Here is a 26,685-nt window from a genome sequence, read left to right on the forward strand (position 1 = left end):
TATCATTTATCATTTTATATAGTGAAAATTTTAAAGTATATTTACTTTAGAAGTCATGAGTGATCCAAAGATCTTGTGAATTTGAAAACTTTTATAATAGTAAAAAGAATGCTATTTGATCCATCTGGGTGATGGAAATGGTTTTGTTCATGGTAAAAAAAAAATTAATAGCTAGTGTCCATGATGAAATAGATTCATATAAATATTTATGAATTGACATAAAAGTCCTAAAAAGGAGACTATAGAAACATGATTATATTTGAATTCGCCTTATTAATGTAAACTCTTATATTAAGTTAAAATATAAAAGTTTTGAAACTTTTATTGAAATGTTAAGCTATCAACTGGTTATCTTTTACTAAGGGTGGATTTGGAGGCCTCCTATGTAAAAAAAAAAAGTGCAAAGATAAATGAAAATGGCAACTTGATTAAGTATATGATATTTTGATAATTGAATGAGATATTCTTTAATAAAAGAATGCATATTTGCACATGGTGGGGGTAATAAGAATTGAAAGAAATAAAAATTACCACCATAGTGTTGTTAGATATTGTAAGATTTTAGTATAATTTTATAAGTAAATTATACAAGCTAATAAGTTTAAACACTTATTAAAGTAAAGTCATAATAGGTCCATAAAAATCTTAAAAGAACTAAAATCATTTGGTTTATTCATTGAGTTTATCCAATTGTACTAGAAGTATAATTGAATTAAAAATATATAAAAGTATGAAAATAGAATGGTTGAAATTGATAAACATAGAATTGTGGCCACATCCAAAATCAACTATTTCTTAAAATGATAAGAATGAGGCAATAATGTTTGGAGCATATAAATGATATGCAAAATGAAAAATTAGGATATATTAGCCTGAAATAATTATATTAGAGATTCAATCTCAAGTGAGGGTAATTACCATAAAAAAAATTGAATTCTAAGATATTTAGTTAGTAGTACTACAAGTAGAATGGATTTAAACCCTTACTATTAAACACCAATAATAGGAACCCAACCTTGAATTAGTAACTTTTAATTATAAAGTTTAATGGGTAAAAACAAGTTATTGTTATGTGTCTGTTAAACACTAGTAAAATTCATTCAAATTTTAGAAACTAGTGTAATCTATTTGTAGGGAGGATGAGTTTTTATACTCTCAATAGAGTTTTAAGTACCTATATAAATATAGAAGTGGTGTCGCTTTAACAAGAAAAAATGAGGTCTCCCTTGTAAATGTTTATGAATATGATAAATACATGATCATAATAGTACTAAAAGTGATTATAAATCTTTGATAGAAGAATAAATAAGTATTATGTGTGTTATATATTCAATTCTAACATTAGGAGTTGAGGTTTAATTTGTGAATACCATCAACTTCATTAGAATTTTAAGATATATACGCCAATTGAAGGTTTAAATCGAGAGATAACTTTTTGAATTCATAATATTTATTTATGTGAAAAGTAAAAATTAAGCACTAACATTCCAAACTAGTGGAAGATTATTGGTAATTTAGAATGTGATACATCCTACATAGAATAGATAGATTTAATTATTGATGAATAAAATTAATTTTTGTATTAATTTTATTTATATTTTAAATAATTATGTTTAAACAAAAATAATTATCATATGACAAATGGTCATAATTATTTGAATATAAATAAATTATTATTCATAGAGTTCATGATTATATAAAATGTCATAATAATCTGAATAAAAATTTATGTCTATTCATTCATTATAAATAAATCTTTCAATATAACTATTTTCACTATTTTTAGTTTAAGAGTTTAAGGCTTTATTGTATCATAAATGTATAATTGCTTTTAAAAAATTGTTCTTCACACCTCAAAGCCAAAATCCTTTTTTATTATTTCTCTTCTCTTATTTATTTTTTCTAACAATTGAAACGGTGCAGCGATTGACATCAAGCGATTCAATTCTCAATCATTACCGAGGATAGAGATCAGTAATTGAAACTTCGTTCGTGGACAATGGGGGTGCTTCGCTTTTGAATTCGTCGGACTCTGTCACCTGAGAATTATAACCCAACGAGGATGACAAGTCAGATTCAATGTTTCTGTGCATAAAAAATGCTGGTTGTGAGGGCACCGGGAGGGAGATTGAGAAGCTATTAAGCATCAGAATAACTGTAGCCATGGTTGGTCTGTCAGCTACATTTTCTTGAACGCATAGTAATCCAATCTGGATGCATCTCATAATTTCACTTCTTGCGTCATCTCTCAAAGTTGGATCCATGATATTCAATACTGTCCTTTCCCTCCAATTTTTCCACGCCTGCAGCAAGAAATTATCAATTTGTAGACAAATAATGGTGCAAATTTCTAACCAAAAAGAAACAAATATGACTTTACATAGTATACTTACACAGCTTAGTAGGTCCTTCACCATCTCCCCATTTCGGAAGCAATTATTTTTCTGACCACTAATAATTTCCAAAATCAACACACCAAAACCGAAAACATCTGATTTTACTGAGAATTGCCCAAGCATGAGATACTCTGGTGCCATATATCCACTGGATATGAACATTTCTAATGTCATTCTCAATTTTGACGAACAAGGTTTTCTTAAAGATAGAATGTAACTGAATCTTTTTTTGGAGTTTCATGCTGTTTCTATAAAATATATAGTACTGGAATCCGTGCATACAACAAATAATTCAAAGGTCAATCAATATTTTGATACTTACTAGGTGCCCACAATTCTGCTGGTATTGCCTTGTGTTTCATCCCGTACAAACAACTTTGCCATCCCAAAATCTGCAATTTTAGGAATCATATCTACATCTAACAAAACGTTGCTTGCTTTAAGATCTCGATGGATTATCCTAAGTCGAGAATCTTCATGAAGGTAAAGGAGCCCACGAGCAATTCCTCGTATGATTTTGTAGCACGTTTCCCAATCCAGTTGTGCACGCTTGACTCGATCTATGTTACATGTTCATAGAAGTGTTAGATTGATTATAGTGGAATAAGAGAAATTACTAGGATTATAAGCTTCACTTGGATACGATCACTTATCAGTTTACAAATATATTCATGTTGATGTCTATGCCTTAAAAAAAAAACAGAAAATTTATAAAAATTATTAGGAATAAATCTGAAAGTGAAACGGAAGCAGTACCAAATATGAAATGATCAAGGCTTTTGTTTGGCACAAACTCATAAATGAGAAGCTTTTCATGTCCTTCCAAGCAGAAACCGAGAATCCTAACTAAATTGCGGTGTTGAAGCTTGGCCACTAACAGGACCTCATTCTTAAACTCTTGGTCTCCTTGTCCAGAATCCCTGGATAGCCTTTTTACAGCAACCTCTTGTCCATTTGGAAGCTGACCCTGAAAATAGTATAATGCACCATAAGTGATTTTAATTGATTTCAAATTTTTAGTTAAACTTTCATAGTTTGAGACAAATTAATATTCTTTTCCAATTAGCTGAGCTCTTTACCTTGTAAACAGCTCCAAATCCACCTTGGCCAAGCTTATTTGCCTCAGAAAAGTTATTAGTTGCACTCCGAATAGTGGCAAAGTCAAATTGCAAGGACTCAGCCCTAATAACCTCATCATCAGCTGCAAGAAGTTACACTTGCAGATAAAATAATGGCATTTTGCACGCACTTCAAGTACATTCTACTAGATATTATAAACTTATTCACGCGTTATTGACAGCAAATTTTGCTTATTCATCACATTTCTTCACCAGCTAGGCTACCCATAGTTAGCTCTAGGGAGCTAGGGTTGACCTCGTAGGGCCGAGCTGAGCTAACCGTTGATCATCCACTAAAGGTGTGACAAGTTAGCATCCCTGGCCACTAACATGTAGGCTATTGAGGTGGCCGAGTTGATGTGAACTTGTGAATTGAAGTCGGCTTAACATGTCAGCTCGACCAAAATGACTAATGTACCATTGATTGTCAACTAACTCATACTAAAGGTGAAAAAAATCCATTTTGCCTTTTAGACACTAAAATACCTCTAACATTTTGTTCCCTACTGAGCATTCTAATGTGTCAAAATGTTGACAATAAAATTGATCGATCTGTCTTTGGTTGGATCGAGCTATTAATTAAATGCGAGTTTCTTTTAGGTATTATATTTAATGGTTGCTCTAACCTTATTTTGTTGAGGTAAAAAGCGGGAAGTGTCGACATGAACAAAATGGTAACCGTATTTGGGTTCAAGGTGAAGTAATTGATGTGCATTTGTATGATTAATGTCACACCCATGAAGTGCACAATTTGTTCATCGTCTTTTTACGTTAATAATCGATGTGACACTGGTAAATTTTTTGTATAGTAGAAGGATTGATTTGTCTTTTGTGTGAATTCATCTAAATTTGTATTTATTGAAGAGAGAAAGATTTTGGCTGTTTAACAAATTAAGGATGAGAATGTGAAAGGTCATGCTTAGTAATCATTACAGTGATATGGATTAATCTAGGATGTTTATCTGATATAGGACTTAGCTTTACAAAAGGGCCTTTGAGGTCTCATTTTTTCACTACCAAGGTATTCAAGCTCTTAGGTTGACCAAATTTAACCGACCTTAAAATCTTCTAGCCTTTTTTTGTTCGATCTTCATTTTTTCAAAATTTTTGGTACATTTCCTTTCTTTTTCATTATGTCTTCTGATTCTAGCATGTTTAATAACTTTATGATAGAAGTAAGTGGAGGTTAACTCAGCCAAGAGGCATTTTATTTGAATGGTCAAGTCTCTATTTGTCATTGTAGGAAAAGACTACTGTTGAACTACCTACTGGTTAAATCTAATGTCTGATGAGGAGTAAAATCAAATCAAGGACACTGCCCGAGCATGGGAAAAAGGTTTATCATGGGATGGATGAGCTTTTGGTTGCAATTGATTCTGACCTCTAAAATTTTTTAGTCCCAATAGCTATTGTCAGTTCGACTTTTCTATCTGACTTTCCTTCTTCTTCTTTCATTCCTTCAAACTATCTTTACCTTTCTTATCCTTTTCATATTTTTTTCCTTAACCTGCTAATAATTCGAGCTCAGAGTCTATCTCTGGCTCAACTTTTGAATCTGAAGAATCTTTTTTACTCCTATTCAATTTCTTTTTTCTTCTACGTAATGGAGGTCTTAGCCCCTGTTCAAGCTCAATGGCCTATTTACTATTTAAAAACTGAGTAGCCTAGTGATGAAACTTTTGAAAATGATCAGTTTCAACAAGTCGAGAGGTCCAGCCAAGCCGAAAAAAAAGGTAAAGGTGAAAGGAAAGTAGAGGCTACCAATGACGATGATGATGAAGACCTCACCTTTTCTATATCCTTTGCTCCTTAGGTATAACCCCTAAAGAGATGATGAAGAGCTTGAAGGGTAGAGCCAATCCCAACGACTGCCTTAACTTATACTCTATTTATCACTTTTCTATAGTGAAAATCAAATTTGATTTTCTTAAAAAAGGATACAACATAATGATGTCAACCTCTGATGATATGGTCATTACTCTTTTAGAGATTGAAAAGATTTGGGTTTATTGGGACTCTATAGTGGCAAGTCTCAGATTTTTTTTATATGTTTTATTGTAAAGATTCTTAAACTTGGCAATTCGTGTTTTTATGTCATATTTTATATCGTGTTTGACATGTGTAATAACACAAATTATTAAAACACTAACACGACACAAATTATAAAATGTGTTTAAATTCTAAACATGAACACCATAAGTTTATTACACGTATTATAAGTGACATGATATGACTAAGACAAATAACACTAATGACATCAATATACAAGAATAAATAAGAACAATATTGATATATATAAATAAACACGAATAACATTGATATATGTGAGTAACACTAATATACATAAATAGATAGTATATACATATCGTCAAATATCATATGCAATCAAGGCATACTAACCTATTAGCTTTAGGATATTAAAAAAAATAATTTATAAGTTACGCTTTAATAATATCGTATTGTGTAATATAGAATAAATTATATAATTTTTTATCATTATATATATTATTTAGAATTTGTATTATTTTTAATTTCAAGTGTATAATATTTTATTTTAACTTTTATAATTTAAAATAATCGCATATCTTAATTCATGTTATTATGATGATCATATAATTTTTTATCATTGTAAATGTTATTTATTATCATTATAATATATTATTGTATATTTATATGATTTGCATTTGCTTCGCTTTGCTTTGTCAATGATCATATTGTTGGATGCTACTTTTTATTAACAATTAAGTGTATATTTGTCCTTCTAAATTCTTTTTTAAGAAAAAACTATTTTTAATCTTATTATGAAAAGATACAAAGAACAATATATATTTAATATGTTAAAATTTATATATTATATATACATTACTACTATACAAAGTACTTGCATATTTAAAAAATATAAAAAATTTGATACTTGTTTAATATACATTTAACATATATTATATATATTTAAATTTTATTATATACATTACTAATATAACAATCATAGATGCATACATAATTATATTAATTTTTAGTACCAAATCCAAAATGATGAACTACTAAAGATTAAAGAATAAAATAACAATGTCTTGAACTAATATTATTATTTATATTGTATTTATATTTTAATATAAAAAATAATTTTATAATAATTATTAAATTAGTATTATAATTAAATATTTAAAACAATCTTCATATGGTATATTGAATAGCTAATAAGGTATTATAATTAAAAGATTAAAAATTAAAATAATCTTTATATATTTATATTAAATTAAAATCAAAATAAAAAATTATTAAATGTGTTTTCATGTTGTGTCATATGTTAAAAATGTTTCTGTGTGACATGTTTTATTTGAACGTGTTTTTCGTGTGTTATATGTGTTTAGATATGTCAACACATATAAGACATAAATTGTTTTGTATCAAAATTTGTGTTGACATGAATAAATACGAAACACATTTTTTAAAAACACATACAATTTTTTCCTTATGGTTTTCATATTGTATCATTATGTCGTGTCTGAAATTGTTAAGTCTAGAGCTTCTTTTATCTTATAATTTAACAATCACTCAATTCGACTTAGATTTTTTTAGTTATATAGTAGGAGTTATTATTCTTTGTAGAAAGTTAGGTTTTCTTCATTCTGTTCTTTTTTTTAAAGAACTTTGTCAGTGAATAAGCACTTTCAAGATAAGAACTGGTTTTATATAACAGCTCGATCTTCGAAGAGAATTTTTGCCAACTACTTGAGCTTAATAAAGACTTGGAAGGTCTTTTTTTTCTGTATAGAAAATGTTAGGAGAGTTTGAAAAATAAATAATAACCTAGGCATTTTTTAAAAAACCAAGGTCAGCCTTCTAACTATTGATGAGCTTGGTGCTTAAGATACAATAAATGACTTTTTTAAGAAAGAAAGTTAGTAATTGAAGCTTATGAGCTGACCTCCCATACTAGGTAGGTGTTTATTAATTTCATGTACCATTTTATTTTATCAATTTCATTCTAACTTTCTGCTCGGTTTGGTATTGTAGAGATGGCTAGTTGAGGTGGAACTTTTGATATTTCCCATTTTGTCCAACTTCTAAAAAGAGAGGGAGGGGTAAGGCCCCTCTTTAGCTTGGTGTCCCCTCTAAGGGTGCAAAAATAATCAACCTATCATCTTCTCAATATGGCTAGGTCAATGGCAAGAGCCCACCCACGCTTTTGAAACTGAAGCAAAAAAGTATGGCTCAGAAACCCTAAAAAAGGTCGAAGATAGAGGCCTCTTTTTTAGAGCTTATGGTTAAACTCGAACCTATCTTAGAGAAGGTTACTGTTAATGTGGAGTTTGATTCCACAGTGAATGCTTATAAAGGCCTTGAGGTGGTGAGAAAAATCATGTGGGTCACTATGTCTTAAAAAAGTTTATACATCTCTAAGCTCGGTTCAATTCATAAAATAATATTGTTTTATATATTACCATTAAGCTTGGGTTTTTGTTTGTAGTTTCTAAATGGCTCTCAATTTTTATCTTTAAAAACAAGGGATAAGGTCTGATGCATTACTACCAAGTTTTAGCTTAATAGTAAAAGACCGAGAAAGACATCAAAACCAATATTAGGAAAACTCAAAGTCTTTAACATTGAGTACAAGAAAACCAACGAAGAGCTCAACAAACAGGTCAAAGACTTGAGCTAAAGGCTTGAGGACATGGTAATCCAAAAAGCCATAATTGAGTTCTTGTAGCAACAATCTGATCTTAAGCTAAGCGAGGCATTGGCCGAGGTAAAGGGGCTAAAATTCAAGCTTTCTATCATAAAACAGATGAGTTCTACAACATGTAAACTGACTTGGCTAAAGACCAAGTTTTTAACTTCTTCGACTTAGTTTTGAAGGATGTAAAGTTTCAATATGCCGATCTGGACTTGTCCTCTATCAGTATCAACAACCTAAAGTCCTAGCAAGTCATGACGCCAACCATAGAAGTCTAAGACGAGGAGGATATGCAAATTGAAGCTGATGTGAATACTACTTTTGAGATTGAGATCAAAAATGGAGGGGAGCTCGAGGTGAAAGCTCAAGCTGGTAAGCCTAGACATCGGTTCTTGAAGAGCAGCTCAAAGATAGGGCTTAGGATAGTTTTTGTTGGTAATTTTTTGATTTGATCTATGCATATCACATTTATTAATGAAAAGTATTTTTTGTAATCTTTTAGGTCAGTTTCTTTTAAGTATCCTAAGTTCAATAACACATATTTTGCAATAAATAATTTTCTTAAGTCTCAGCTCCATAATTAGAATTAAAAAAAAATAAAGAATTAGAAATAACTTCAGACTTTAGACTGGAAAAATTCACCAAAGTACCAGCTTGGTAACAAGTCTTATCTTAGACTTTAATTTTAAATATTAATCAATCTTCAAATAACTTTAAGAAGGTAGACTAAGTCTAAGGTTGATCATAAAGAGATTAACTGATCTTAATGAAAAGACTTTAGACTTTAATTTTAAGAAATTTACTAAGTATAAGCTCAGACATTTTATAATACCTAAAACATTTGATGTTAATGACTTAAGATTAGATTTTTAAACAATTCTATCACTTAACACCTCATAGCTTTTGGATATTTAAATAATTCTATTAATTTAGATATATAAGCAAATGTATAAGTTGTTTAAACTTCAAGCTTTTATTCAACTTGAAACTTGATAATACAAAAGAGTTGTAAAATTACAAAGTGTGAGCTAGACTTTGAAGCCTCTACTAATAATAAAATTTTAAATTATCCGCATTCCATGTCCTTGGAATGGGATTTTCATTCAAATATTGTAGTCTATAAGCTCTAATTTGGATGATTTTTTTGACTATATAAAGGCCTTCCCAGTTTAAGGTTAGCTTTCTACCTCAGTTATCAACTTTCGAAGCTTCCACTTTTCTAAGTATCAAGTCACCCTTTTTGATGTTTTTTTATCGGACCCTTCTGTTATAATGACTAAAAACCTTTTGCTGATAAGCTACTATCTTTGTCAAGGCTATTTTTTTTATTCTTCGATTAAGTCAAAATTTGCCCTTAAGGTTTCTTCGTTCCACTTTTCAGGCTTGAGCTTGACTTGAAGACTAAGGAGGTCAATCTTAATAGGCACCATTGCCTCTATTCCAAAAGCCAAGTTGAAGGGGGTTTCTTCAATACAAACTTTTATGGTCATCCTCAAGGTGCACAACATTCTAGAAAACTCATCGGCCCATTTACTCTTAGCTTCATCTAATCTTTTTTTGAAGGCTTCAAGTATAGTTTTATTTGCTACCTTGGCCTAACCATTGGACTATAGGTGTGTGATCGAAGTGAACCTTAGATCAATACTTAGGTTCAAACATCATTTTTTGAGCTTTAGGTTCTTAAACTCTCTCATGTTATCTGTTATTATGGCTTGAGGTAAGCTAAATCAATAAATAATTTTATTTCAAACAAACTTTTTAACTTGAAACTCAGTCGTGGTGCTAGAGCCTCAGTCTCAAGTGTCAATGGTTACTAACACAAATATCCTCTGTCCCATGGTCGGGGTAAATGGACCAACCACATCCATTCTCCACTATATGAATAGCCTAGGGCTAATTATGAGAGTTAGCTTAATCGATGAGAGATGTTGTATATGAGCAAACCTTTGGTATTTATCACATTTTTTCATCAGTTCGATTACATCTTTTCTAATGGTTAGCTAGTAACATCCCTATCTGAAGACATTTTAAACGAATGGTTAAGGTCCAAGATAATTCCTATATATTTCTTTATGGATTTTTCTGAGCATATAGTTTACCTCTTTTTTGTCCACACACTTTAAATAGGGCAAGCTGAATGATCTTTTGTATAATTTTTTATTAACATTGGTGTACTAAATAGCCTTTCTCATTAGGGCCTTGGTTTGGCTTTTATCCTTAGGTAGTTTTCAAGTTATCAAATAGGTTTTGATTAGGGTCATCCATGATTTTTTTTCCTTAATCTGGCTGACTAGTCTCTTGTTAATATATTTCTTCATCAACTTTTCTACTAGAACCTGGGTCAAACTATCCATCGTGATTTCAGATGCTAATTTAGATAGCGAGTCAACTAAAGTGTTCTTTGATTTTGGTATCTTTCTCATTTTGGCTTTTGAAAACACTGTTTGGTATGCCAGTGATTTGTCCAAGTATTTCTTTATTCCTTCTTATTGTGCCCTAAATGCTCCATTGCCTTGGTCGATGACTAGTTGTGAATTACTATACATAAGAATATTTTTTACATTTAGGTCGATGGCTAGTTTCAAGCCAACGAGCAACGCTTTATATTCGACTTCATTATTTAAGGTCTTGAACTTGAACTCCATATCATACTAGAATTGCATGTTTTCTAGACTGATCAAAATCAAGCCAACCTTATTTTTCTGGTTTGTAGCTGGCCCCTTAACAAAAAATTTTCAAGTCTTTTCTTTTCTTCATTCATTGACCATAATGGGCTATTCATCTATTTAAGCTAAGGTGCATTCGATGACAAAATCAACTTGTACCTGTGACTTGAGCGTTAACCTAGGCAAAATGTACAAGTTATATTTACTAAGTTCTACCACTTATTTAATCAATTTCCCTGACATTTTGGATTTTTGCAAAATTTGTGTAAGTGACTAGTTGACCAAAACTTTCACTTATGAAATTAAAAATACAGCTTAATTTTCCTGGCTGAGGTGACAACAATGTAGGCCAACTTTTCTATTCTAGAATAATTCATTTCGAACCCTGTTAATACTTTACTTATGAAGTACACCAACTTCTATATTCTTTCTTCTTTTCAGACCAATATCGACCTAATGGCTTGGTCTATAGTTGTGATGTAGAGGTATAGTACTTCGCTAGGCCTCAGTTTTGATAAAATAAGAGGAAAGAAGAGAAACTGCTAATGTCCATTATTCTTTGAAGACTTTATAATGCCAAGGTGTCTATCTAAAATTTGAGATGTTTCTAAAAAATTTAAAAAATAACAAACATCGGTCTGTTGACCTCGATATAAATCTGCTTAGAGCAGTAATTTTTTTGCCAACCTTTATATTTCTTTTACTAAGGTCGGTGCCTTCATATCTAAGATGGCTTGAGCCTTTTTGAGGTTTGTCTCTATTCCCCTATAATTGATCATATAGTTGAGGAACTTGCCTGATATGATTCCAAAGGCACATTTACACGGGTTGAGTATCATATTATACTTCTTAAGTGTATTGAAGGTCTCCTTAAGGTCTTTTAGGTGCTTGATTGAGTTTTTACTCTTAATAATCATATCGTCAATATATATTTCAACATTGCGACTAATCTGGTATTTGAAAACTTTATTGACTAAGCTTTGGTAGGTCGCTCTTGCATTTTTTAGATTGAAAGGCATCACCTTGTAACAATATAAACCTTTTTTAGTCACAAAGATTGTATTTTCCTCATCTTTCTTCATCATTTTAATCTAATTGTAGTTTAAGTATGCTTCCATAAAATTGAATAGGTTGTGCTTAATGTAGACACCTTATTTTGTTCGAGCTTTTAAAATTTTGTTTTTTAAGATTAAATGTTTTAATAAGATAGATTATTTTATTTATTTATTTTTTGGGTGATTTTTTTTAATTTCAAAAAAAAAAGAAAGAGTTGTTTTATTGAAATTGGGAAAAGGTTTGATTCAAATAGATTGTTGAATTAAAAGTGTTCTAATTAAAAAAAGAATGTATTTGGGAAGAAGATTTGAAAGAAACTTCGATTAAAAATCCAAAATTGAATTTGATTAAGAGATTCAAACTAAGAAAACCTTTTAGTATTGTGATTTGGATTAAAGGTCTATAAAAAGACCCTATTACAATTCGTGAGTGACAATTAGAAACAATTAGAGCCAATCAAAAAAATAAAAAAAGACAAGAAAGAAAGTAAGAGAGATTAGTGGGTCAATAAAAAAAATTTTGGTTTATGGTAATGTTGATTTCTTGAAAATTTGTTGGTTTGATCTGGGGATCAATTATGGTTTAAGGGGTTTAGATCTAGGGAAACAAAAGAGGGATTACGTTCTCAGTTTAGGAAATTTTTTTCTGAAACTTTTTGAAATTCTTTTTGGGTTTTTTGGGGAAAATTGGAATTTTCTAAGTTGGATTGAATTTTTTGATCAATTTTTTAATGATCTGGGTTACATTGAATTTTTTGACTAGTGTTCAAATAGTTTTAGAAAGAAGTTAAAGGGAGGACTGGCTAGAGAAATAAAGCATAAAGGAAAAGTGAAGGAAAAAGTTTTTAGAAGCCTTATATACTTCATTGAAATGACACCATTTGGCTTTAAAAAATTTTGAAGACCCACATCTGATTTGACTACAACCTACGCGCCTGGCTAAGTAAGACCCAACCCGTTTCAAACAAAATTAGGTGGGTTTAGATCTAGGGAAATAAAAGAGGTATTACGTTCTTTGTTTTGGAAATTTTTTTCTAAAACTTTTTGAAATTCTTTTTGGGTTTTTTTTGGGGAAAATATGGAATTTTCTAGGTTGGATTAAATTTTTTGATCAATTTTTTAGTGACTTCTTGCTGAATTCTACATTTTTTGCCATGATCTGGGTTACATTGAATTTTTTGACTAGTGTTCAAATAATTCTAGAGGGAAGTTAAAGGGAAAATTGGCTAGAGAGAGAAAGCATAAAGGAAAAGTGAAGGAAAAAGTTTTTAAAAGCCTTATATACTTCATTGAAATGACACCATTTTAGCTTTAAAAAATTTTGAAAACCTGTACCTGATTTGACTACAACCCACGTGCCTACCCAAATAAGACCCAACCCATTTCACATAAAATCCTTTTCCTATTTTCTTTGCATTTTTTGTTTGGATTTTTTTATTTTTGATTTTTTTTTATTTTATTATTTTTTTTCTTGAATTATTGTAATGTTTATATTTGCTTAATTAATTTGCAAAATAAAATAAAATAATTAGGGATGCATAAAATTTCATCAAATGATGAAATTCTAAAGAAGTTACAAGCATACAATTTTCTTAGAAATTTCTACATAAGAGGACTTTTTCTAAATTCGATCAAGACGTTGGAAGATATAGAAATTAATCTCAGTACAATAAATTTTATTTATTTCTAATTTGAAAAATTGAGATTGAGAATAAGTTGTGATGATTTTATGATTGATTAAATTGTGATTGTTTGATTATTTTGTATTTTATTAAATTGTGTATCTTATTATGTATTAAATTTCATAAAATATTTAATAAATCTAATGAGAGCCCCTCCTCAAGGAAATGGACGTGTTACTTGAATATTTTTATTGTGAAGAATATTTTTAGGGGGTCGACCAAAGTATTGGAGAAAACATAAAAATATATCTAATATTAATATATTTGAATGAACAAAAATAATAAATATTAAAAATGAATTAAGAATAAGATACCATTGAATTAAGGTTAAAAAGATAATTTAAGATTAATTGATACCAATTTGTGGGCATTGTATGGGTGCTATAACCTTTCTTATATGTAACTGAACTCTCGAACCTAATTTTGTTTAGAAGATCATAAATTATTCTTTTTAGAGATCTTTATTCAAGTTTATGATTTCTTTTGAAATGATAGATTCATTTAGGTGGCCAATCATACCTAGGTAAAAAAAAAAGATTGGTGGCAACTCCATATGTTGTGTCTAATGGGTAGGTTCTTCTAATTTAGATGCTATGATAGTTTGGCAATTTTATTGAGAAATTAGAGAGTCGAGCTAGTTTTTAATCTTATACTATTTTAAGCCTTATTTGGATGGTCTTAATTCAATTATTTTTGTTATTTTTTCATGTTTACTAATTTGTTTGTTCTTTATGTTTTATTTAGTCATTTGAAGAAGAAAGTTTGTTAAATTATTTGTATGTTCCTTGACACACACTGCATATGCATTTCATACATAAGCTCTTGACTCAAGCTTTGTCCTCTATTAGGAAGGAACAAGTACCTACATTTTCGTAAGATGATAACCTTCCACTCAAATCAAACCTTTTTATTTGAAGCCTATTATGGGTAAGGATTGAGGTGCCTTACTAGTCTGTAATAGACAATGATGTGGAGAACAATTTGAAAATTTTTAGATTATCAAAAAATCTTTAACCCTACATATAGAACAATCTAAGAAGCTCAAGCTTAGCCTCTATTTGCATGTATTTGTAGCATTATTTTCATAAAATGTCATAAGTATGAGGTTTTTCATTGGTTTTGGTCAGTTAATATTGATCTTAGAACTTTAATAGATGATTTCCTTATGTTCTGTTAGGTCGAGACTATTTCCTATAAGAATGATTCCCGACATGAATGTTAGTTGACTTGTTAGTAAAATAATGTGTTTGTAAAAAGACGAGATAAGCAATATGTAATTTTTGTATTCATGTGACTGACTTAAGAGCTTGGTTTATGTAACATGTATAAGTGTCAGCTTCAAGGTGTGGCAAAAAAATCTTCAATAAATCTTTTCAAAAAGTATATACAAGTAATGAACTTGAGAGCTTAGAATAGCTCTTAAAAACGTGTTTTTTTTTTCTCTTCTCAGTTTCATCGTGATTTTTACACTAGTTACTTTTTTTGATTTTTTTTATTTTCTTAACCTTGACCCTGACTTCTTATTTGTTCTAAGACTTTTCAACCTTGACTGAACTGTTAGCCTGCTTTCCAAACCTACTTTTCATAGTTGTAATATAGCATTATCTTGTTATAAGCTAGTCTTCTCTGACCTTTCCAACCTCATTAGGTATTGAAAACTTAATATTGAGATAAGGAGTTAAGCCAATAATTCTCATAATAGATTAGTTAGATTGGCCTAATATCATGTTGTAAGTTAGGGGGACATCCATCATTATGAACTTAATGATCGAGGTGACATTCTTTGGCTTTATATCTAAAAAGATCGATAACCTGATAGTCCCCATGACTAGCATTTGTTCATTTCCAAAGTTGATTAGAGTGGTGGTGAATGGTTTCAACATTTTTCAGTTATGCCCATCCTCAGTATTGTTGAATATTACAGAACATTAGTCGAGCTCCGACAGTCAAACAAGATCTTCTTTACAACATATATGTAAACCATGGCTTGAATGACATTGGCATAATCATGTAGGAACTTTATTTCTTTCAAATCTTCTAAGGTGAAAGAGGTCGACTCATCATTCTAACTTTTTTCTTTTTGGTTGAAGGTCCTATGGTAATAATCATCATTTAATTAAACTTCTTTTTAGTTGATGTCGAAGTCCCTTCAATAATCAGATTGATTATTCTTATAATAAGCCTCTTGTCTATATTGTTTCCTTCTTTTTTTCTTGCTCAACCACCTCGATTCCATTCTCTACCTTTATTTTCATGATTTCTCATTGCCTTATCTTCTTGGTTTTTTATTCAAAAATCTTATTTCCTTATCCCTATCTTTTTTAGTCCATAAATTTGTTTAACTGGCTTCTTTTGATCATATTCTCAATTTCATTCTTTAAGTTGATATTGTCATTAGTGTTGTGACTGCAATCTTTATGAAAAACATATCTTTTTGTTGGATCTCTTCTGTTGTTTAGTTTCAATGGCTTAGGCCATTTGAATTTAGGGTCTTTTTTTAATGTGGATCAAAATCCTCTTTCAGGAGGTATTCAATGTAATGTAGTTACTATGTCATCAGCTTAAGCTTTTAGCCTTAGGGTACCTTTTTATTTTTTCCTTTTTGGGGGATTGTAAATTTTCTTTTCTTTTCACAAGCCGAGAAGAAGGGTTGAGCCTCTTTCGCCATGACTACTTTTCATTGTAGCTTTAGTGTTAATATAGTTCTCGGCATGAGTAATACAATGGCTAAAGTTTTCAGTGGGTTTAAAGAAAGGGTGAGTTTGAAATTATATTCTCGGTTGCTGAGCCCACTAGTTAGGGTAGTCATTGCAGCGACTTGTTCTAAGTCTTTGACCGCTAGATGAAAAGATTTTATAATCAAGAAAAATTGGGGGAGTCGTTACTAATCCTTTTTAGGGTGTGATTGGCTACCTAAAAGTTTATCTTTTCAATAAAATTATAAAAATATGTTTAAAGTTTATCAAAAAGATAAATTTCGATCTACAAAAAACTAGGTTGGGTTTGAGAGTCGGTTACGTGTGAAAATGATTAGTATCCCTACAACGCCCACAATTAGTAGCACTTAATCATGCAATATTTTCAGTGTTGGATGAAATAGTTTTAATCTAAAATTTAATAATAATTCCTTTTATTATTTGAAAAAAATTAATTTTATTAAAATTCTTTATTTGTGAATATCGAGGAAATCTTTAAGTTAAAAAATTATTTCAAAATTATCCAACATTTAGGCAAAATTTAAAATAATTCTTTTCGCTTAAGATTTGCTACAACATTCCTTAAAATAAAAATAACATTCTTCATAGATGATAATTATTGGTGACTCTCCCACATCTAGGCAGAATACAAAGAATTAATACCTTTAAAATGTTATTTTTGTTTTATTTTATAATTTCACATTTTAAAGTACATATTTCCTTTTTGGTAAAATATTTTATGTGAGAAAGTAAATGATAGTACTATCAGGTAGCAAATAAAAATTAAAGGCATAAATATACAAAAAATACAAATAATAGCAAATAGATATATATATATATATATATATATAGATGTCAATAGATGTTATGTATGATGATGAAATACAATTTTGAAATCAAATTTTTAAAAATAATGTGACCACCTTAACTCTCCAATATCTAGGCAAAGTTTAAGTGCGACTATTTATATTTAAGATCTCATTTTATTTTTTTATAATTTTTTATTTAATTCTATTGTTACTGTGGGTTAAGGGCTTGTATGAAAAACTTGATGAAATAAAATTTCCTAAATACCCCAACTTCTAGGTGATATTTGAGAACAACTTACTTTATGTTAAGTTTTCATATGTATCTTTTAGAATTTTAGAATGGTTTTGGGTATGGGCTTAGGTTGAGGTTTTTAGGATTAGAATGATTTTCAATGATGATTTGGGGTTACATGTTGATTTTACGGTTTGGGTTGGATTTAATGCCTTGATGAATATTTTATTTAGGGTCTCGCTTTAGGGTTTCAAGATTTTAAGGTGTTAAGTTTTAAGGTTTGATCTTGAGATTTCAAGGTTTCAAGGTTTATGGTTTTAGAGTTTTGGATTTTAGGATTTTAAGATTTTAAGGCTTTAAGATTTTAGAGCTTTAGAGTTTTAAGGTTTTAAAGGTTTAGGGTTTAGAGTTTTGAGTTTCAGCATTTTGAATTTTAGGGTTTTTGGTTTCGAAGTTTTGCTTTTTTTTTTTAGAAAAATAGGAATTATCGAAAAACTTGAACTTTTTCAATCATCTCCAACATCTAGGTGGATTTTTAAAACAAAATTGATTTTTTAAAATTTTTTTCCCTTAACAATTTTATATCAGTAAAACACGAAACCACTAAATTATACAATGAATGCTAATAACATAAAATAAAGTAAAAAGGAATAAAAAATTTAATCATTTGTTTAACTTGTTTCTATTTGCTTTTTACCAATTTTTTTGAAAGAAAGAAAAAAAAATAAATTTTACTTATTATTTAATTTACTTATGAAAATTTAGCTTATATTTTAGACTCTAATTTAATTTAACTTAATTAATTCTTTTAATTCAATATTTATTTATTTTTTAATTCCTCAATATCTAAGTGAAATTAATTTTTTTTTAAATGATTTTGAATTCCCTTCAACATTTAAACAGGGCATCCAAAATCATCTCATCATTTTTTATTATTATTATTTTTTTGTAATAAAAACATTAGTACTATCATTTTTCTTTACCATCAAATTTCAAACTGTATGCATTATTTATTAGTTTTATTATTGTTTATATTTATTTATTTATTACTTTTTTGCAAATTTTAAAGTAATAACAAATGTTAAAATGATAAGAGGAATAATAATAACCAATAGGAAAATAGAAAAAAAAAAGATAAAATACATTCCCAAATAAAACTTTTGCAATAGATTCTAAACACCAATGATAAGGTCTAAATATGGCAGCTTAATCTCCCAATTGATACCTTTAGAATAAAGCCTAATAGATATACACAAAAGGCCCAAAGTTTGGTTGCCCAATCTTTTAATTCAAGCCAAAAGGATTTGAGTCGAGCTTGAAACGAGCATGAGTCAGATTGGCCTAGTTGGTGAGTTGACCTGGTTTGGTGCAAGTAAGGCAGACTTGGCCAACCCTTTCTTTCTTTTTTTTTTTAACTAATATAAATATTTAAGTTTTTTTATTAATTTATTTTTTTCTTTTAACAAAAAAACTTTTTTTTTTAAAAAAATAAATAAAGCCTTTATTTGAAAAAAACAAACTCAGATTCCAGCGTCTTTGTATCACCACCGCCATTGCCATGCCCTGTCATCGACGTTACCACTGGTTGACCTTCTTTCTTCGTCAAAATTGCACTAATTGTTTTCTTCCACCTGCTCTTCATGGATCCAGGCCCTATTTCTTACAAAACGGTCTCAAAATCTCATATCTTAGCCCAAAAGTTGAAAGCTTCAAACCTCTAAACTTTCTCTTTCGCCGTTAGATCTTTCTAATTTTTTAGTATGTTATTCTTTAGTCTTCAATTTTTTTCTTTAACAGTTTAGATCGTCCCAAAGTCTTCTAATGTTGTACCCCTCTTTTTTGCTATTATTATTGCCTCTTCTTTTTTTTACTTCTATTATTCTTTTAAAAAGTGATGATTAAAAAAGAGATGATTCTTTTTTTTTCACAGGATTGTTTGGTGCTGGGTTCCTCTCTCAGGGGATGACTGTATTTTTTCTTTTATATTTGGTGGTTATCAGTTTGGAAAGGGACTGGGCTAGGGACTCATAGGGCATCTGGGTTTGGGACTATCCCAGATGAAGGGTTAGGTTTTGATGAAGTTGAAAGGGGGTTGGTTTTATACAGGTGCTTGGAGGTGGTGGTGTGGCATGCATGAGGGTTGGCCAGTTGGGTGCTTGATGGTAAGGTTTGTTTTGGGGCTATTGAGAGAGGGACTAGATTGGTGCGTGCAGGGCTCATGGAATGGGACTCGTGCTTGCCATTTTTGGTTGGGATAATTGGCTAGGTGTTTAGGGGTTCTCTAGTAGTGGCTGAATGAGGTGTGGGCATGGTGTGTTTGGTGCTATGGGTCTTAGGTGCATGAATGATTCTAGCAAGGGTCAATAGGAGAGAGGCCGATGAAGGTGTGAAAGTGGTTGGATTTGATTTCTGGCTCAGCCCTAAAGTTTAGGTAGAAGACTTTTTTTTTTAATTTGAAAGAAACTAAATAGAGCAAAATTCGAAAATCATGCTCAAAACCAAAAAAAGATAAAAGATCTGGGAGAAATGATATGGAATAGCTTGTACAAGGGAATGGGTTGAGGTAATTAAGATATAGTGGTTCTGTGTAAAGCACCATTGTCTTTTCTCTCTCTCTTTTTTTATAATTATTATCAATATATTTAATATTTAATTAAAATTTTTTTTTAAAAAATAGAGTCTAATCCGAAGAACTCAAACAAAATTTGATGTCTACAGATTTGAAAAGCCTCAACATTAAAATGTGTGACATACTCTTTCAGAGATTCATTTTGGCTCTAGTAGCTTGACATTAGACTCAGTAACATTTTCTTTATTTGTCGATATTGATGAACTTGGACAAAAAAGAGTGATGGAGTTGTTTGAAGGTAGTGATAGACTTCGATTCCAAACTATTATACTAAGATTAAGCTACCTCTTTTAGTGTTGTGGCCAATCCTTTGTACATTAGGACTTCATTAGCTCTTTTCATTATCATGTTAATTTGATAAAACTCTAAAAGATCAATAAGGTCAGATGTATTGTCGTAGGTCTCCAAAGTTAACATATTGAACCCTTTTGATCCTCAGTAAAGGGGAGTTTTTCGAGAAAACTTAGCTTATCATCAAAAGTGAGCTTTATTCTTCAGTTCTTTCTCCATTGTCTCCATTCGAGCTTCCAAATCTTTTTTTAGCTGAGGTTTTAAGATGGCTTGTTTGATTTTTAGGTAGTGGCTTATGTTGAGGTACATTTGGGGTAAATAGTCATAAGTGTTTCTTCTTTATCATTAGATGCTGATGAGGCATATTGTTATCGTAGCTCGATAATCTTTTGACATGTGGAGATTTTGGAGTGGTCAAGTCATGAACTTCTGTGGTTTGTGGTGGGGTTAAATTTTGGATCATTTTCTTGAGGGATTGAAGCTATTGGGTAAATGTTTAGAATTATTCTATAGTGGGGTCCATTATTGCAGGTCAATCAATGGTGGGTTGGTTCAGCTAAGTGTTTATTCAAATTGCCATGGTTTTTTTTTCTCACTAACTTTCTTTCTAGGTGGCATTTTAGCTTGGCTATATGAAAGTGTCCCTTTACCTAACGAGCTAAATGTTTATGCCGAGCTGTCTTGAAGGGGTAAAACTTTGAAAGCATAGGAGAAAAAAACTAATTAACAACAAAGGTTGAGAATGATCTAAATGTTTGTACTCTGATATTCAAGTCAAATATCAATTTAAAAATAGATTAAGAAGGAGATAACATTTAAGGTTCAACAAACTAGATAGATTAGAAGTACCTCGATAGTACTATTCATACCTTTTAGATGGGGGGTTTTGGACCTAGGTTATTTGTGGTCAACTTTAGGGGGCTAAGGCTAACCTTGTAGGCTCTAGTTGAGCTAGCTATTGACTATACATTCAAGGTGTAACAAGTCAGCATCTTAAGGCACAAGCATGTAGACTGCTGAGGTGGTCAAGTTGATGTAGACTTATGAATTCAAGTCGATATGATACTTCAACTTAGCCAAAATGGTTAAAGTACACTTAATTGTCAGCTGACTCATATTAAAAAGAAAGAAGTCCATTTTACCTTTTAGACCCCAAAATACCCCTAAGAGTCTTTTTCCTATATATTTTACTGAATCAAGTCCAGTATCATATTGCATTAGGGAGTAACATTACTTATATTTTACTGAATCAAGTCCATTATCATATTGCATTAGGGAGTAACATTACTTACTTTCAAGTTTTTCATGGGTCTTCATGACTCTCCAAAAGATACATATAGAAGTAATCAGCATTAGAACTCCAATAACTGAGGCAACAACAATTATGACAATATGAGTTGTGTTATTGTCGTTTCCTGCAAAATTCATAAGTGTGGGTCCATTCAGAATTAGAATTCTATATACTTACACAATGAATAGATAAACCTATAAGACAATGAAAAAAAATCCCCGCAATGCCATATAACCACCCTCGACCAAAAAAAAACCCTAAAAGAATAAATCCTTCAAATTTGATTGTCACATATTAAACCATTACACATTGGTGTTCCTTTATAAATAATTTTATTTTCTTTCTAGATGCTTTGCTCTGTTTACTTTGTGAGTCTTTACCAAAAAATTTTACTTGAATAGTAGCATTTTTCTCTTGAATTCTACTACCCCCTATTTTTTCTTTATTTTTAATCATGAATGATTTCTATTATTAAGAAAGTAATTTGTAACATGGGAAATAAGAACAATGGAATTATTTAGACATTTGGAGTTTTTTTAGGCTTCGTTCGTTTTGTAAAATATGATTTTTGAAATTTTTTTTTTGTATTTTCAGATGTTTGTTTGATAGAAAATTGATTGATCAATAGAAAATTACTTAGTAACCACAAAAAAATGGAGCGATATTTCTAAAAATTTTCTTCCAGCAAAGACAATTTCTAGAAAAAGTTATACATGAGTAGAATTACTTATTAATGTACTTAAGCATAATTTTACTCAAATCACATCTTATACATAGTTTTTTAAACTCAAACTTAATTTTACCCAATTCAAAATATTATTATATTAAAAAGTAATATTTTTATTTAATTTTACTTTAAAAATTGCAATATTAATATTAAATGTTTTTTAATATTTTAATTTTAAATATTTTTATAGTTTTACTCAAGTAAAACTTTAAGCATAATATTTTAAGCTCGAACTTGATTTGATTGAATTTAAAATATTATTATATTAATAAAAATGTTGTATTTAATTTTAATTAAAAACTAAAATATTAACATTAAAAATCTTTTGACATTTTAATTTAAAATATTTTTATTTTGTATATTATTAAACATAAATATTTTAATATTTCAATATTAAATAGTATTATATTATTATTTTAATAATAAATAATAACATATATAATAATATTTTTATTATTTTAATAATTAATGTTAAATAATATTACTTTTTTAATATGAATATTTTTAATAATTTCTTTTTATTTTTTAGGTTAACATATATGATTTTATATTTATTTATTAAGGCATTTGTAATACTATTTTAATACTAAATATAAATAATTTTTTTTTACGGTTTAATGATAGATACTTTCAATATAAAAATAAATATTTTAATAGTATAAATATTTTAATAATAAATATTGTTATTTTAATACTAATAAAAATAATATATTAAGAATAGTAATACTATTTTAAATATTTCATAATATTAATATAAAGAATAATAAATAGTTTTATTTTAAATAATTTTTATTAAGATAATATTTTAATATTAATTATTATTAAAATATAATTATTCTTGAATATTAATAATTTTAATAATAAATAATTTCAATATACTTTAATAATAAATAAGTTTTAATATATTAATATAATATATTAATAGTTATATTAATATTATTTGAAAGAAATAAATTTTCAAAAAACAACCAAATAACAGAAAATATTTTTCATTAACTCATTTAAATAACAAAAAATCTATATATTTTTTGTAAATTGTAAACATTTAAAAAAATATATTTTTTAAAAAAATATATTTTATGCGTTGTCAGTATATAAATTATATATACTATCAGTAAATTAGATGATACTATTTCATTAATTAGTGAAATGAATTAGATGATATCACCACATTAATTAGTCATTTTTTAAAAAAAATATTAATTTTTGTATTTATTTTACGGACTGATATTTACTTAATTAATGAAGTAATATCATCAAATTTGCTGACAATGTATAAAATATATACTGACAGTGTATCAAATATAAACTCTTTTTTGAATATCAATTTTTGTGAAGAAAAAAACCCTTAAAATAAGAAAACTGAATATATAAAAGGAAATGTAAAATAAGTTTATATTTGATGCATTATCAGTTTATAAATTATATATATTATTAGTGAATCGGATGATACTACCTCATTAATGACATAAATCAAAAAATGTCATTTCATTTTTATATATTTATTTTAAGTGTTGATATTTATTTATTAATGAAATATCATAATATGATAGTGCATTGAATTAAATAGTGTATCAAATATAAACTAATGTAAAATGATATATTTAGTTATCAAGAAGACAATTAATTTGATCGAACTACTCCTGGTAATCATTTTAAATGAAAGAGAAAGAAATATTTTTATCAGCAAGACTAGATAATTTACCCCCTGGAGGAGGAGATGGTGGGGGCGACGGTAGAGGAATTGGAATCCGGTAAAATGGTACAGCCTCAAACCTCAAGAAACAGCTTGGTTTTAAAACCCTGCATCCAATCTTCCCCAAGCAGCAATTTCCAATCCCTTGCGCAGCTGCAGTTAGACAATCACCACATTCTTGCTCGGACAAATCAGGAGTGCACTGTACTAGAGCGTATACTGTTTGAATGACGCCCACCGATGAGTTATCTGCTGCATACTTGCGAAGAGGACCCCCAGCTGCGGCTCGACTTCTCAGATTACTCAACAGGTTATTCAATGCCTGAATGAAGTGATCAGCATTTGGTACATCTTGTAGGTTGACTACACAAGAGTCAGGAGAGTATTCCATTTCTCGAAAGATGTGTCGGTTGGCGTAGCGCAGCATACAATATTCAGACCATCCAACCACCTCCTTGTAAAAGGGACATAACTGCTTGAGTTCAGATGTGGTGTCATTTAGGCAACTGTTGCAATCAGTTTGGTTTATGTCCCCCCTGCAAAGTGCGATTGCATTAACTTTGGTGGCGTTTTCATCACCAACAGATAGATTATAGAACCCATAGTTGAATTCTGTCAGAGAGATAAGTTGAGAGAAGATATTGTTGAGGTTGGCCTGGTAAGTGCTGTTTGCGGTGTAGTTACCTGCTGCGCTTACACAGCTAGACCGAAAGTTTGGATACGTTGCAAGGGTGAGAGTAGCAAGGAATGGAAGAACCGAATAAAACAAGAGAAGCAGTCTTGAAGATCCCATTGCCATCCCGTCTCTCTGCCCTTCCAATTTTTATTTTTCTGTATGTAACTTTATAAACGTACTTGCTAAAATGGTGAAATCATTAATAAATTACTAAACCGAATTGAGAAATTGAGACTTTTCTGAATCGACCTTCCAAATACCAATATTTAATAAAGTAATTTAGATGGTATGCATGATATTTTTGCTCATGTTGATGTCCCCATAGATTCACGTATATTATAATTAATTCATATATTAGTTGGGCGTGTAGAGAGGGAAAGGGTTGATAAAAATGGCAGTGGCTGGCGACAAGTCGCCATGGACAAACTTGGCTTTCCAAACACGGTATTTTCCTTGGGCACCGGTTTGACCGTTATTCATCTATATGGTGGATTCACACTGTAGTTAACTAGAGTATATGTTTAGGTTATCAATAAAACTGGCCTGAATTAACCAGCAGAACACGTAAATGTAATATTGGATTGTCATTTAAAAACAAAATAGAAAATTGGAGAGGATTGTCAATATCTCGTCATTGTTACGTTTAAGTAATTCTATTTAGACTTTTTGGTCCATAAACTTTTTATAAGTTTTCTATCCTAGTTGGTGGGTCATATTGAATGGACTAAATTTATTTCTTGATCATTAATTCTCTTTGCAAATGTTGAAGAATCTAATTGATCAACAGTGGCTAGCTCTTTCAAAGCATCCAACAGCCTGATTTACTAATTTAAGGTCTCGGCACTGATATAGAAGATTTGGGTGATCATGCTGAAATTTTTAATTTTGGGCTATTCATAAGTTCTTCCATAAGAAATTGCTTAAAGGGCTTCACAGTTCACACACTATGTTTAAAGAAAAAGAAAGGAGTCGTCGATTGAGATGGTAGTGCTGGAAGAAGATAAGCTGCGAAGCTTCAACGTTAATTCCTTCTTTATGAAGATTGTCATAATATATAGATCTATAAATTTATAATTAGATTTAATAAAAAAAGTCGTCACCAATATTTTTTCTGAATGTGATTGATCACCTAATGAATCTATCATTTTAAGGAGCTTTCAAGCTTAACTAAGGATCTCTAAAGAATAATTTCGGACCCTTTAAATAGAACTAGGTTCAAGAGTTTGATTACGTATAGAGAAGGTCATAGCACCCCCACAACGCCCATTATAAGATGATATCATTTAATTTTGAATTATCCTAACAAGTATCTTGATTCTAATGATTTTTATTTTAATATTTAAATATTGAAAATAACTTCTTATTAAAAATAACTTTTAAGATTTCTCCATTAATATGGAAGAATTCTTAAAAATACTTCATCACTTTAAGAGTATTTAAGAATTCTATTTGTTTTCTTGAAGAAACTCCGTTGTAAAAAAAATGTTTAATTATTTTTTATTGAAAATATTTCTAATTCATCCACCATTTGGGCCAAAATTAGAAATATCTTTTCATCTAAACATTTCATAGGTAATCAACTATTTGCAATTACTAAGAATTTAATCCTTAAAATTTATTTTATTTATTTATTTATTTATTTATTTATTTCTAAATTTTTCGTAATTTGGGTCAACTTAGAATTTTTTTTTATTTCTAAATTTTTCACTATTTGGGTTTGTTTAAAAAATTTTTTTTATCTTTGAAAATAAAATAATATGACAATTATTTTTTTGAAGTTTCATTTAAATTCTTCTACCATTTGGACAAATTTAAATAAATTTCTCACCTAGAGATTTTTTAAAAAAATTATCATTTGAAATTTTTAAGATTCTCGTCCTTGGATAATTGTAAAATATAATTTCAACCAAAATTTTTTATTTGGAAAAGAATACAATTACCTTTATTGAAATTTTATCTAAATTATTCCACCATTGGGATAAATTTAAAGAAATTTCTCACCTAGAGATTTCTTAAAAAATTTACCATTTGAAATTTCTAAGA

At 29.5% G+C, this 26,685-nt stretch overlaps 1 protein-coding gene across 3 annotated transcripts; it reads right to left on the reverse strand.

Moving 5' to 3' along the window:
• Positions 1 to 1,810: 1,810 nt before the first annotated feature.
• Positions 1,811 to 25,066, reverse strand: LOC111280389 (cysteine-rich receptor-like protein kinase 10). 3 transcript variants are annotated; one of them, XM_089756881.1, is made up of 8 exons: positions 23,976 to 25,066; positions 21,545 to 21,667; positions 3,476 to 3,597; positions 3,153 to 3,363; positions 2,719 to 2,956; positions 2,394 to 2,544; positions 2,059 to 2,303; positions 1,811 to 2,013 (listed from the first exon to the last, which is right to left on the reverse strand). In XM_089756881.1, the coding sequence occupies exons 1-8, from the start codon at positions 24,763 to 24,765 to the stop codon at positions 1,956 to 1,958; spliced, it is 1,938 nt and encodes a 645-aa protein (XP_089613007.1). In that variant the 5' UTR covers positions 24,766 to 25,066; the 3' UTR covers positions 1,811 to 1,955. The 3 variants fall into 3 exon arrangements, with proteins under 3 accessions (XP_089613007.1, XP_022723473.2, XP_089613008.1); XM_022867738.2 differs by having other exon boundaries at positions 1,811 to 2,303; XM_089756882.1 differs by lacking the exon at positions 23,976 to 25,066 and adding an exon at positions 18,009 to 18,014 and having other exon boundaries at positions 1,811 to 2,303; positions 21,545 to 21,584.
• Between the last annotated feature and the right edge of the window lie 1,619 nt (positions 25,067 to 26,685).

This window comes from Durio zibethinus, chromosome 28 (genome assembly GCF_047325235.1).
Source record: "Durio zibethinus cultivar Kanyao isolate XHJ-2024 chromosome 28, ASM4732523v1, whole genome shotgun sequence".
In the NCBI taxonomy this organism is placed as follows: domain Eukaryota; kingdom Viridiplantae; phylum Streptophyta; class Magnoliopsida; order Malvales; family Malvaceae; genus Durio; species Durio zibethinus.